This window comes from Eumetopias jubatus, unplaced genomic scaffold (assembly GCF_037043125.1).
Source record: "Eumetopias jubatus isolate StellerSeaLion01/CBP00866 unplaced genomic scaffold, mEumJub1_p1.0 scaffold_13, whole genome shotgun sequence".
NCBI lineage: Eukaryota > Metazoa > Chordata > Mammalia > Carnivora > Otariidae > Eumetopias > Eumetopias jubatus.
Genome location: NW_028274819.1, coordinates 33,656,240 through 33,669,457, shown reverse-complemented (window position 1 = coordinate 33,669,457; position 13,218 = coordinate 33,656,240). Strand labels below are relative to the sequence as shown.

The window sequence follows — 13,218 nt, the reverse complement described above, 5'->3', positions numbered from 1 at the left end:
TTGGGAAAAAAACCATAGAACCTAAATGTACACTGTAATCACTAGATTATTATAATCAGTTTGTGACTAATATTTTTGCTTCATTTTCCATTAAGGTGACATACTTGTTTGATAATGGAGGGACGGTCTTCTTTGCTATTTTTATGGCAATATGGGGTAAGTATGTTCTTCTGTTACTTAATTGCTTGTCCCCATTTCCTGAGGCTGTTGTTGTTTCTTCACACACACACACACACACACACACACACAAACACACACCCTGTGTATCAACCCAATGATGAAATCTCTTGCTTTGTTTGCCCTCTTCACACATTCACTGCTTCTTTGGGAATTTAACCCTTGCTCTAATCCTCTAGTCCCTAAAGCCTTGACCTTCCTATACTAAGGAGTGTATTTTTCCTGCCAAATGCAGGTGGTGATTAAAAACAAACTGAAACATACTAGAATCCAAATGATGCTGCATGTACTGCGTGTAAAAGTGATGCTCAGAAAATGTTTCGTTTGCATAATATTTCTATTTGTCTATTTTCTTAACATTACACTTTATACACTTAGAGATACAGAATCTATTCCATATATGATTGAGGAATAATATCTAATACATAATAAACCTTGTTCTTATTTAACATTTTAAGACTGTAAAAATTATGTACAGGTATATGCTTTGGCTGACTTTTTTCACCGTGTTTCCCATTGACTCTTTAAAGCACCCAATTAATTGAGTCCTAAAAGAAATCTGACAGGTTAGGATTCCCCAGCCTTTGAAGAGAACCTATCCCTTTCCCGGGTAGAGTCAGCTTTCCTACTGTGGCCCTGTTGAATGCAAAGTCATTGTCAGTCTGGCAATTCAAGGGACTGACCATGTATGTGCTGAGACAGGAAAGTAAAATGTGCTAGAGAGAAGTCTCTCACTCCCATTACCTTAGTTTCCCAGGAACAGAAACTCCAGATACTCTCTCTCTTAAGTCAAAATTAAAAAAAATTACAGTTCCAATTTTCCTTCAAGGGAATGCCCATCTTGATGCATGAAATTAGGACAATAGGGTTAGTTAAATTACAGGCAGGGCAAGCATCATGAAACCTTTTAGGTTTACCTGATTCCCATAAACATTTCCCACTAAGAATAAAATAAACCAAAATACAAATTAAGGTTACTCGAGAGATGATTCAGCACAGCCAAACATGGTAAGAAATGAAACCTTTTAGATGATTTATCCTCTATGTTTCTGCTACTGGTCTCATACTTTTATAGTTCTCCTTGGCACAGCCACATGACAGTGATCTTGTTTCAGCTTTTGGAAGATGGGTTTGTGAAAAGACTAGGATGTAGGCGATCATTTGCCATCAGAAGCCTTTATCCCTTTAGTTTTATACTGAGGTACGAGGTTGAGGTATGTCATCCATAGGAATGCTGTCCCGTGCATTTTCTTGGCCTGCTGGCATAGATGAATCATTCACAGTTGAGTTGTAATAACTAGAATTCCCAAAACTCGCATCATAAGGTTCTGGTGCATTGTCTAATCGCAGGACTAAAAAAGTAACAAAAAAATTTATTTTATGTTGACAGTCTGGAAGATGCATGCTCAGGCATCTGCCGGACTGTAGCAATTGTTCTAGATGAGTAAGTGGATACATCTTTCATGTAGGCTTTGCAGATATTGGTTTTGAAATTTTAAATAAGTCTATATTTTTCATGACACATTTCTTTCTAAGACTAAGAGAACAGTTTAACTTCTAAAATAAATTTACTACTGGTGAACCAAAAATAAAGGAACTAAGGGAGAAATCACAACGAAAGTAGAACAGTACTTTGTATGAAGGACAGACAGACATATATCTCATTGACTTTTGAATCTTGTGAATTCAGAGCCTTGTCAACATGTCCAGAATTTTTACTTCTGGTATAAAAAAATAATTTTTAAAAACTGAAGAGCATTAATTTTATATCAGTGTCATTATTTTTCTAAGTGTCTCAATAGCTTTATGGTTGAGCCAGGGAAGCTGGAGATGGAAGAAAACTTTGTAAAACCTTATGTTTCTTTGTGATAGATCCTAGTTATCATGCACTTGACATTCTCTGATTAATGATATAAGATTCTTTTTTACTTTTTCAATGAACAGCCAATTCTTACTTCCTTAATGATCTTGAATTTATTTTCAAAGAAAATTTGGCACGTGCTGGGTATCTTTAAGTATTAAGGCAGTGACTAATTACTAGTTAGATTAGTGATTTATTTATTCAGTTAGGTATTCTCATATCCTACCCATTCTTTACACCTTCTGTTTACAGACTGGGTGTCCAGTAACCTTAGGGACTTGGGGGAGGTTTCTCAAAGCTCTCTTGAAGGAGAAAAGGAGGTGTTGTGATTGAGTTATTCCATTATGCCTTAATTACAACATCTTAGACTGTATCAGTTTAATAGACTGAGCTTTTGCATGTGATTACAGGTAAAGAAAAGATTCTGGGGTTAAAAAAAAAGTTTGGAAACCCCTATTGTCTGAAATTCTATCCTTTAATTTTGAAAAGTACCACTTTTTATTTTATATGGATTGCTAGAAACCCCCAAAATAGAATTCAGTTAAATTTACAGTTAATGGATTTGGTTCTGAAGGTGATTAATATGTCAGTCATGATCTGAACTTAGTAAAATCAACAAGACTTTATCAACAGGATGTACCAGGGGCATTTAACTCTTTTTTATGGTGGCAAGAGTCCTTTGTAGAACAGAAAACATTTTTTTTTCCTGAAGTATAAAAAAAAAGACGAGTCAATTATTTGAAATTATTTCATTTCTGTTCTAGTTAGTATTATATTAAGAACAAATCCAATTCTTTATTTTTAGCAGACACATTTCTCATTCATAGATATTACAGTTGGTCTTTTCTATCACATGAGTGAAAAATTCCTGCGTTATTGTGATTTGATGTACCCAAATATACGGCTTTTTATAGATTCTGCTTTAGAGACTCATTAAGATAATTGATTGAGGGCTACTGCATCTGTGTAAACTTTAGAAGAACTCCAAATTGGAATAAGTCATTGTTCAAGTTACTGCTGCTAAGAGATCCAACAATGGCAGAGAATATGGCTCTGCAGTTACTTGCTAACAAAACTGGCCATTTTTTTTCCTCAATGGCATACCATTCTCTTCCAGTTCTATAGACATGATTTAGGTTCTGGGATTTGGTTTATTTAAAACTAATTGTTTTGCAGTGAGCCACAGTTCCAAATGGCTTTAAAATTCCATCCACATGTCCATAAGTATTTTGGTTATGTTCTTTGAGAAACAGAGAGTAGATCAGAATAAATCTTTAGTCTGTTTCTGTCGTATAAATTTCCAACTCCCTTCTAGATAATGTAGTGAACATGGGCATCCTCATTTAATTAAAACCAGTGTGTGCAGGTGAGGTCCTAAAAGTTGCTTTTACCTGGTTCATTTCTGTCATCGTAAAGTCTCCGATGGGAAAATGAATCCATTTTCCTTTTTCCACACAGCAAGTAGCCAACAAGACTAAGCAATGAAGCACCCAGAATAGCACCTAAGATGGTCCCAAATACTACTCCTGTATTTTTATTCTCTAGAGAACAAAGAAAAAAATAATTAACAGATAAAGAAATATAAGATAATTTTTCAAAGAAGAGAAATATATACATTGGACTTTCTTTATAACAAAGAATGTTTAAAGAATATTGTTTTTTAATTAGATAATGGTGATGTGTGTGTATTTTGTCAAGTGCTGAGTATTTGGGATATATTGGGAAATATACCTCCTGATAAAACCATACTTCAAATTTTTAATTACGTTGAAATACTTCTTAGTTTCATAACTGTCTCTCATTCCTTTTTTAAGAACAATAGTACTGAAATACCATGTGTATGCTCCATTAAGATCTAATTTCTATGTTGAGTGCTATATTAAGTTTTTAATCAACTCTGAATCTCTAATAAACATTAATGATGAAATGAACCTTGAACTTGTTTCTATAATAACTGAAAAGTAAAAAGCTAATGGGAATAAGTGGGTGATAGAAAATGAATCCACAAAACCCCAAATGAAAAGGCACTATAAGGGAAAAGCATTATATCCTGATATAGGATATTTCCAGATACAGTAGATAGACCAAAGCAAGATGTTTGCAGTGTCTTGCACATTGAGAACAGATGTGTAGGTCTGAGTTTAAGGGAGCCCAAAATTTTACTCTATCATCCCTTTTTACTAAGTACTTTATTTGAAGACTAAGGTCATTATTAACAAATTATGTATTGCTCCCTGAACTCATATTTAGTGTATTGTATTTTCAGAGTTTTTTAAAAATTTCATGAGAATGTTATTAATTAAGTGGGCAAGGGGTCTTATAAAGTCTGTAATTCTATATTAAAACCCATTGATAAAAAAATTAACCTACACACTAGAAGCTTAACAGCAAAATTACTACTAAAATAAAAGCAAAACAAAGTCACTAATTTTCTTTCGATTAAAGAGCAATGGTGGGCATAAGTACTCTGTATTCTTAGAATGTATGTTGAGTTTAGAGAGGCAAAAGAGAGAGAATATTTATTAAAAATCTTTCTGATGTAGGGGTGCGTGGGTGGTTCAGTCAGTTAAGTGTCTGGCTCATGATACTGGCTCAGGTCATGATCTCACTCTTGTGAGATCGAGCCCCACGTGGGGCTCCATGGTGAGTGTGCAGCTGCTTTAAGATTTTCTTTCCTTCTTCCCCGCCGCACTGCTCTGCTTGCACTATCTCAAAAAAAAAAAAAAAAAACAACCTCTTTCTGATGTAGTATCAGAGTATGTATGAATGAAAGGACGCGTTAAAATTATAGCTAAAATGAAAATATATGTACTTACAATCTATTAGCTGCAGTGCTATTATAAAGCCTAGATTTCAAAATTTAAAACTTTTCCTGTACACTAACAACTTTAAAGTAGGAATTTGTACGTATGATTTAGTGTTTACATCATTAATATAATCTGAAAGTAAGTTGTATTGCAAGTCATTGGATTCATGGGGGAAATAAGAGTATTTTTAAAAAATTTCAGGGAAAGACAAATACCATATGATTTCACTCATATGTAGAATTTAAGAAACAAAACAGATGAACATATGGGAAGGGAAAAAAAAAAGAGAGAGAGGGAGGGAAGCAAACCATAAGAGTCTCTTAAGGATAGAGAACAAACAAGTTTGCTGGAAGAAAGTGGGTGGGGGATGGGCTAGATGGGTGATGGACATTATGGAGGGTACTTGTGATGAGCACTGGGTATTATATGTAAGTGATGAATCACTCAATTCTACCCTTGAAACCAATGTTACACTATATGTTAACTCACTAGAATTTAAACAAAAACTTGAAAAACAAATTTCAGGGAAACAAAAACTTGGGTAGACCTGAAAAAATAAAACATGATGAATTTTCATTAAATATTAGAGATTTTTTCTGTTTTATGTTTTAAAGCTTGACATAATCCCTAAGTCAAACATAAAAATGTTCCTATAATATGCTTTTCTTGTGATACTCACAGCTACATTCCATTTTTATGGTGTTCAATAGGTACTAAACTAAAAATTCAGGAGGATTTCCTTTTGTTGAGTTTATTTACATTTAAAAAAATCAGTGTTCTGTTTTCCTGTGATTGCTATGTGGTATCAGATAATTTATAAATTCATTTATTTCATTCAATTTTCACATATATATATGTTTAAAGTTCAGTTGCATATTGTTCCTAAAAGCATGGGACATTTCAGGCAGTTTTCTCAGATTCAGTGAAAATCATTGCTCAGTATCTCAAAACTGTACTACTACCTCAACCTAACCTTCCTCCAATTTTGTCCTGCTGTCTCATCATGTTCCCATATAGTAATGACTACTGTATGCTGACTAAAGCCTGATAATCCCTTCACTATTTCCACTGAATATCATGGTTGCCCGTCAAAAATGAGAACCACCTGTGCTGCTGTAGTCCTTTTTTTTTTCAATATGGTACATTCTTTAGTTGTAATCTGCATGACTTAGTTCGAGATTCAGTTTCACACAAAAGGAAAGTTAAACCCATTTATATTTACCTTCTTGGGGGTCTGATGTATTTGAGATTTTTGAATTATTGGTAAACTTTAAAGTGGGCTGTAGAGTTGTTGTTTCTCGGTACGGGGTAAACCCTATGAAGCTATCATTGGATGTGGTGAGCCATTCTTCTGGTTTTGTTATCATGGGGGTCACAGACGTGGTGTTTGGTGCCGTGGGGAGGATGCTAACTGAAATGGAACTGTTGCCAGGAGTTTTTATGGTATCACTGGCTGAAGACCAAGTGAACTTTTCTGAAGATATAGCAGATGTAGCTTTGGGAGGTGCTGAGACTGGAAGAGGATTTTCATCTGCTATGGATGAGTTCCAAGGCAATTTAGAAACAAAGCTATGGATCAGAGGAGAGCTTGTGGGAGACGTAGGCATGGGTCTTGGATTCCTAGAAAAGTTGTTTGTTGACGAATTGCTGAAGACTTCTGTTGTTCCATGGCGTCTATTTAATGGGTCCCAAAGAGAGGAATTACTTGCCTCGGGATTGGAGGTTTCTCTATTTTCTTTATCTGAGCTTAAATTTGCATCACTTTCCAAAGGAACAGATTCATTTTCCATTGTTTTTAGGTCTGCTGCAATGCTTTGTGTTGTGTTTCTTTCTAGACTTTCTTTCCCATGACTTCCAATTAATAGTAAACTAAACACATTTGAAATCAACAGAATTTTGGCTGAGGTCAACATAGTAGCCTTTTTTAGTATTGGTGTTATTAAGGAGAATCTGAAAAAAAAAAACAACAAGCATCTGAATTATTAAATGAAGTAGTGATTTTTTAAATGGATCTACATCTTTAAAGTAATAAAAATCTAGAGATATAGTACTGAATTGATAATATCATACTTTTTATTCCAAAAGTTAGTTTTCTTTGGATTATATACTAAACCTAGAGTGAGTTCTATTTTCTGTATAATATTTATTTCTTCTTTCTTCTAAGGAAATGCCATGCAAAAACTTTGTCAAGCCACATACTACTATTCCACTATTTCAAAGATCATTTAGCTTTTGACAAGTTGAAATATTTATATATATTTGAGATATTCTATATGGATTGCTAAGTAAAATATTTTAAATATAGGGCATGTAGAGCTGGCTGATTTCTTTAACCTGTTTAAGAAAATATGTTTTTTATAAAGATACAATTTGGAATGTTTATTATGAAAATGATGTTACTGATTATACTCTAAACACGTAATACCGGACCTTAAAAATAGCAGGGACCTCCACTTGAAAACATTTTATTAGTGCCTAATGTGAGTTTTTTGAATTTTAAATCAATATCCCTTTTTTTCACAATAACATGATGCCCTTCTTCCTATTAATCCAAAATTAGGGAAAATCAGGAAGACTCTCAGATTTCAGGATATTCTTTCCTTATATTCCCTTATTATATAAATGAAACATCTGGCTGGGAGAATGTGTAGAAAAAATGACATAGTTAGATAGTAGGAGAGTTGAGGTTGAAACCCTGGTCCAGACTTTTAATCCAGGCATTATCATTCTGCCTCTGAAATGTGGAAGTGCCACAATTCATAGATAGGAGCATATGGAGGAAAGATTTTAAAGTTAGATTTATATTAAAATTTTGACTTCTATTATGAATAACCTGTGAAAAATAATCAACATAATAAGAACTTACTTTGTCATCATCATCATAATCATACTGACATCACAGTGTTCTGAAGACTAAATGAAATGATGTATGTAGAATTACTCTAATCAATACCTAGCCTAAAGTAAGCAGCCAATAGACATTCCATTTTATATTATGAAAATATAATAATATTTCTGTAAGTGCCTTACAGCTCAGAAAGTTTGCAATATCATCTCACTTGATCCTCACAATGATCCCTTGCAACAACAACAACAAAAAATAGCTTGTATATCCTTATTTTGCAAAGGAAGAAACTGAGGTTCAGAGTGGCTAGTAATGACAGCTAGTGAATGGAAGAGAAGCACTGAAATCCAACTCTACTGACTTCAACCTAGTTAGATGCTAAAATTTGAAATGTCTAACCTAATGATGTAGTATACGTTGGCTAATTGAATTTAAACAAAAAAATAAATAAAATTTGAAATATCTTTAATATAAAAAATATTCTTTTAAAAATGTTAGACTGTTCCTCCTCAAACAATAAAGTCTGACAACTGATGTCCTATTCTTTGAATTGGATCTTAGAGCTTATTTTTCACTAAAAACCTCCAGGATGACTAAGATAAGAAAAGGGAGAATGTGCACCTGCTATTTTTAAGGTCCAGTATTACGTGGCATTTCTTAAAAGCTCTCCCAGAAATGTTTACAATTATGTTCAACCTTGAGTTTTCATTAAGGTCTGAGGAGCCTCTAAATACTCCCTCTGATTTTCTTTTGGATTTAAGTGCCCCCTTCCTGCTTAATGATATACTTAAATATATTTATAATACATCCTGATACATACTTTTCTCCAAAAGCTTTTAGTAATTAGTCCATACCTGTGGATTCCCAGGGCTTTTGAAATGTAATATCTTCCATGCCCTATGCTTATCACTTAAGTAAATTCTACTTAAAAGGCAAGGCAGGGGTGCCTTGGTGGCTGAATGGATTGGGTGTCTGACTCTTGGTTTTGGCTCAGGTCATGGTCATGAGATCGAGCCCTGCCCCCGGCTCCACCTTCAGTGCAGAGTCTCCTTGAAGATTCTCTCCCTCTGCCCCTTCCTGACCCCTAGAATAAATAAATCTCCTGGAAGGGGACTCTGTATACTCCCGATATTCTGTTTCCTGATCTGGTAGGAATTACATAGGTGTTTGTATTTGTGATATTGTCTGTTTATATTTAATTCACTTTTCTGTGATGGTCAAGAAAATGGATTTAGATCCTAAAAATTGTTAACATCATTGGAAAACATATTACTACTCTGCTTTTATTAAATCAGATGCTTCACACATTTTCTCATTTAATTCTTACCCAAAACAATCAAACAAACAATGAGGGAGGGATTATCAGTCCTGTTTTACACATAATTAAATGGGACATTAAAAATGTAAACAGTGTGGGGTGTCTGGGTGGCCAAGTCAGCTAAGCCTGCAACTCTTGGTTTTGGCTCAGGTCGTGATATCAGGGTCCTGAGATGGAGCCCCATGTGGGCCTCTGCACTCAGTGCAGAGTCTGCTTAGGACTCTCTCTCCCTCGCCCTCTTCCCCTCCCCTACCTCTCTCTAAAATAAAACAATAAATTGAAAAGTGTCAAGGACACAGAGTAGTGACAGAGATCGGGTTAGGATTCAAACCTCGGCATTAAAGCCAGTCATCACTCATCTGTGAAAAAGAAGTTACAAAGGAATATAGAAATTGATTACAAGGGAATATAGAATTCAGCTGCTTTTTAGAACTTCTTCCCATCAAAATTTTTTTAGCACAGCTTCTCCAAATTTTATTATTCTACTCAAAGCAGTTTATAATACCATTTTTTAAGGATTTTATTTATTTATTTGACCGAGACAGACACAGCAAGAGAGGGAACACAAACAGGGGGAGTGGGAGAGGGAGAGGGAGAAGCAGGCTTCCCACCGAGCAGGGAGCCCGACTCAGGGCCCAATCCTAGGACCTCAGGATCATGACCTGAGCCAAAGGTAGATGCTTAACAACCGAGCCACCCAGGTGCCCCAATAATACCATTGTTTTAAATACTGGAAAAATAGGGCCTTCTACCTTAAGTACCCCTCAGACACACTAAATACACCTTTACGCTAATTTAAGAAAATCCCAACAATTGTTTCTATGATTCTAGGTGGACACCTTTAGCATGTAGTTTACAAATTAACAAACGTTATCATCCCCAGGACCTCTAGTTCACCAACACATTATTAAACTGATACCTCACCCAGCACATTTAAAATACAATTCAATTTAGTTTAAAAATACTTCCATGTATCTTTTCAGAAAAATCCTTCTCCTGTGAACTCTGTCAAGTTCATAGTAAACATTAGAGCCTTTTTCGTTATCTAATTCCAGTGGTCCCATTAAATTTATGAATTGTACTTAGCCACCCATTGTATCATTATTATACATTTTGATTTGTTTTCCCTTTGTGGTTATTTTCTCTTCCTAATGAAGTGGTCACCAGAAGGGAAAAAAACAGACCTTAGCTGTTCTGATTTTCTCATGTTACATGAGGAACGTGGTATTGAGCTTTCACTCCCTTCCCGTAATGAGAATCCACATATCAAGAGTCAGCAAAGTGAGTTTTGTTGTTCCTGATTCACTTTGTAACATTGAGCCACCAACGGGATCTCTCTACCCTTCACCCAGCTTTTGATTGTAACTTGAAAGGTATTAATACCCCAAATGAGCCAAGCGTTCTGTTACTGCCTATAATTTGTCTCCAGGGAAAAGAGAGAAATGGAAGAGAGGGATGATGTGTGTTGTGAATACCATTTGCAGTTTATTCCAAAAATAATACAGTTATGGGTAAGGCTTTTGTGAGAATTGGTTTATTCCTGCTATCCTGGCCTGACAGTGGAGGATAACTTTGCTTCTGCTTCTTAGCTTCCAAGAGAAAGAGGTTACACCTCTCCCTCAGGTCTCTTCATCTTAAAGGGATAGAAGCAACCGGGAATTGAAACCATCAGCTATTCAGAACCCCAGCCCTGGGCTTTTGCTGGACAAGGACTAGAAAATTTTGGTTAAGTTCAACCCTATTCTGAATTGAAGAAAACACGTTGTAAGCCCCAAAGGCTAATGGAGGTAGTAAGAAGTTCCGAAGGGCAATAAAAGAAATCTGTGCTCTTTCTCTTTGCACTTTCCTCTCGGCCTCTCTCCATCTTTAGAGTTTAAATATTTAAAGTATGTTGTATACTCATTGTGTAAAGTTATGCTGGATGATGGTTGGCATGATTGTGTGTGCCCAAGTTCATCTGTCAGCCAGGTGCACTGTGAAGGCAGACAAAGGTGGGACCAAAGAAAAGTGCAATTGAGGAAGGAGAGTAAATCAGGAGAACCCGGTAGCATCATTTTCCCTACTGTTCTTTTTGCCCTTTCTGGCACCTAGGTAGAAACTTTAGAGAGGAAATTTGAGGGTGTAGAACATAGGAACAGAGCTAAGATCATTACAAACTTGAAAAACTTCTAAGACTAGAATTTTTATAAAGGGAACAGAAAAAAAGGGGGATTTCCACCCATTTTGCGATACTTTAAACACAGACTCTAAACCGTTCTGTATATATTAAACTATTTTTATTGTTTCTGGTATTTAACAAATTTTATTTTATTTTATTTTTTTTAAAGATTTTACTTATTTATTTGACAGAGAGAGACACAGCGAGAGAGGGAACACAAGCAGAGGGAGTGGGAGAGGGAGAAGCAGGCTTCCCGCAGAGCGGGGAGCCCGACGCGGGGCTCGATCCCAGGACCCTGGGACCATGACCTGAGCCGAAGGCAGACGCTTAACGACTGAGCCACCCAGGCGCCCCTAACAAATTTTAAAATATACTTTCAGAGGGTGTGCGTTGCACTATTTTTTTTTAAAAAAATACTCTATGCAGAGCAAATGAACATAGTTTTCTCCCCTGTTTTTGGTGTCAGCACTAAAAAGTGGTTTCACATTACGAATTTTGTATGGAGGGCTGCAGAAAGTGGTGAGAGAAACACAACCACCATGACCATTAAAGGAAGCAAGTCCAGACTCTCTGCATAATATTGCTTCCCCTTAAATGCATAGAGTCATTATTCTGCCCAGCCTTCTTGTTATAACTGAGCCATACCCATTTTATATCAAGCCTTTAAAAATAAGGTGGTACCCTGGTTTGTATTAGGTAATCAATCCATGCAAGGGAAGAGAAATGCTAGTCAATCACAATCTGAACTTTTAAATTACAACATTAGTTCAGTGCACTGAGGGGATACTATAAAAACATGTTTCTGCAGTAAAATAACTAAACAGTACATAGAATGTGCTACTTCTCTCTTAGTTGCTTTTGCTTGTTTTTTATTATAGATCCCAGGCTACAGGTTAAGACAGATGGGTTTTGTTTTTCTTTGTAATAGGAAATTCAGTCTGACATTAGCCAATATCCCAGGCAGACCCTGTTACTCTTGAGTGGCCTTTACAATCTTGAACAGTATTTTGCTTTTCCTAAATGAAAGAGCTTCAATAAATGAGGGCATAATGAACTATGCTTCTAGAAATGCCTCTCTTAATAAGAGGGTTTTGAAAGGATGAGAACATCTAGTAGCCAGAAAGAAGAATTGTACCTGAGGACCCTAGACATATCATTTCACTTTTATTTGACTTAAAAAGAGAAGAAAGGCAAGGCTTTCCTTCAGGAAAAAAAATTTCAAGTTGGTGAACATAATTCTAATTAAAAGACTGGGGTATGCAGAAATCCAGGAAAAAATATGTAGAATGTCATACTCCCTGCTAATTTGAGCATTGTTAGTCATAATCTTTAGTACTGAAATAATTAGGTGGAAGAGTATCAAGCTTAGAAAGAAAAACTGTCTCCAGAATATTCTGGACTCAGATTCCCAAGCATGGGGTTTTCAGCCTTCTATTATATTTCACTGTAGAAAATCCCTCCTTGGATCAAATAGAAAGTGCTAAACAGTAAATCAACATCCCTTTAATTAAAAGAGACTTACATAGCCACAAACCGAAAATAATTTTAAGAAACTTGATCCACAACGTCATTCCATTAAGATGTGTTCTGTAGCAACTGACTTAGCCATTCAGATTTCCAATGAGCACCAGATGTACACACATAACATGCTAAGTGAAATAGTTACACAACATTTTGCCAATTTTTGATTAACAAAACCTTTGGAAAAGATGTATGGAAGCTAGTAATTCATTGTATTCAAATACTGTTTTTCAAAAACTGTCATATTAATACTTTGGCAAGATCCTTAAAGCCCAAATGCATAATTTAAATCTAAATAATCAATTCATATTTATGCGATTTCCACTTTAAACATCGTGAAACTTTCACTAAGATCTGACTTACGGCAACTCTCTCTTGTAGTCATGTACATTTTAAGTAAGGTTTTTTATTTAACTCTGCAGCTGGTTTCATCATTGAGCAAATTTGGAAGTAATTCCTAAAGCTAAGTCACTTAGTGCAAATGCTCATTTGGGAGGTTATTAATGAGAGAACTACCTGTTTTTATAAGGG

The 13,218-nt window shown here is 35.5% G+C and overlaps 2 protein-coding genes across 5 annotated transcripts in view; one reads left to right on the top strand and one right to left on the bottom strand.

Annotated features, from left to right (window-relative positions):
• Positions 1–13,218, top strand: part of ANO3 (anoctamin 3) — a 429,391-nt gene that overhangs the window by 358,997 nt on the left and 57,176 nt on the right. For all 3 annotated transcript variants that reach the window (XM_088017428.1, XM_028117691.1, XM_088017429.1), the window contains one exon: positions 96–156. In XM_088017428.1, the coding sequence (XP_087873554.1) occupies positions 96–156 (61 nt within the window). The remainder of the gene's footprint in view (positions 1–95; positions 157–13,218) is intronic.
• MUC15 (mucin 15, cell surface associated) lies at positions 1,369–6,773 on the bottom strand. 2 transcript variants are annotated; one of them, XM_028117692.2, is made up of 3 exons: positions 6,068–6,758; positions 3,430–3,579; positions 1,369–1,529 (listed from the first exon to the last, which is right to left on the bottom strand). In XM_028117692.2, the coding sequence occupies exons 1-3, from the start codon at positions 6,756–6,758 to the stop codon at positions 1,369–1,371; spliced, it is 1,002 nt and encodes a 333-aa protein (XP_027973493.2). The 2 variants fall into 2 exon arrangements, with proteins under 2 accessions (XP_027973493.2, XP_027973494.2); XM_028117693.2 differs by lacking the exon at positions 3,430–3,579 and having other exon boundaries at positions 6,068–6,773.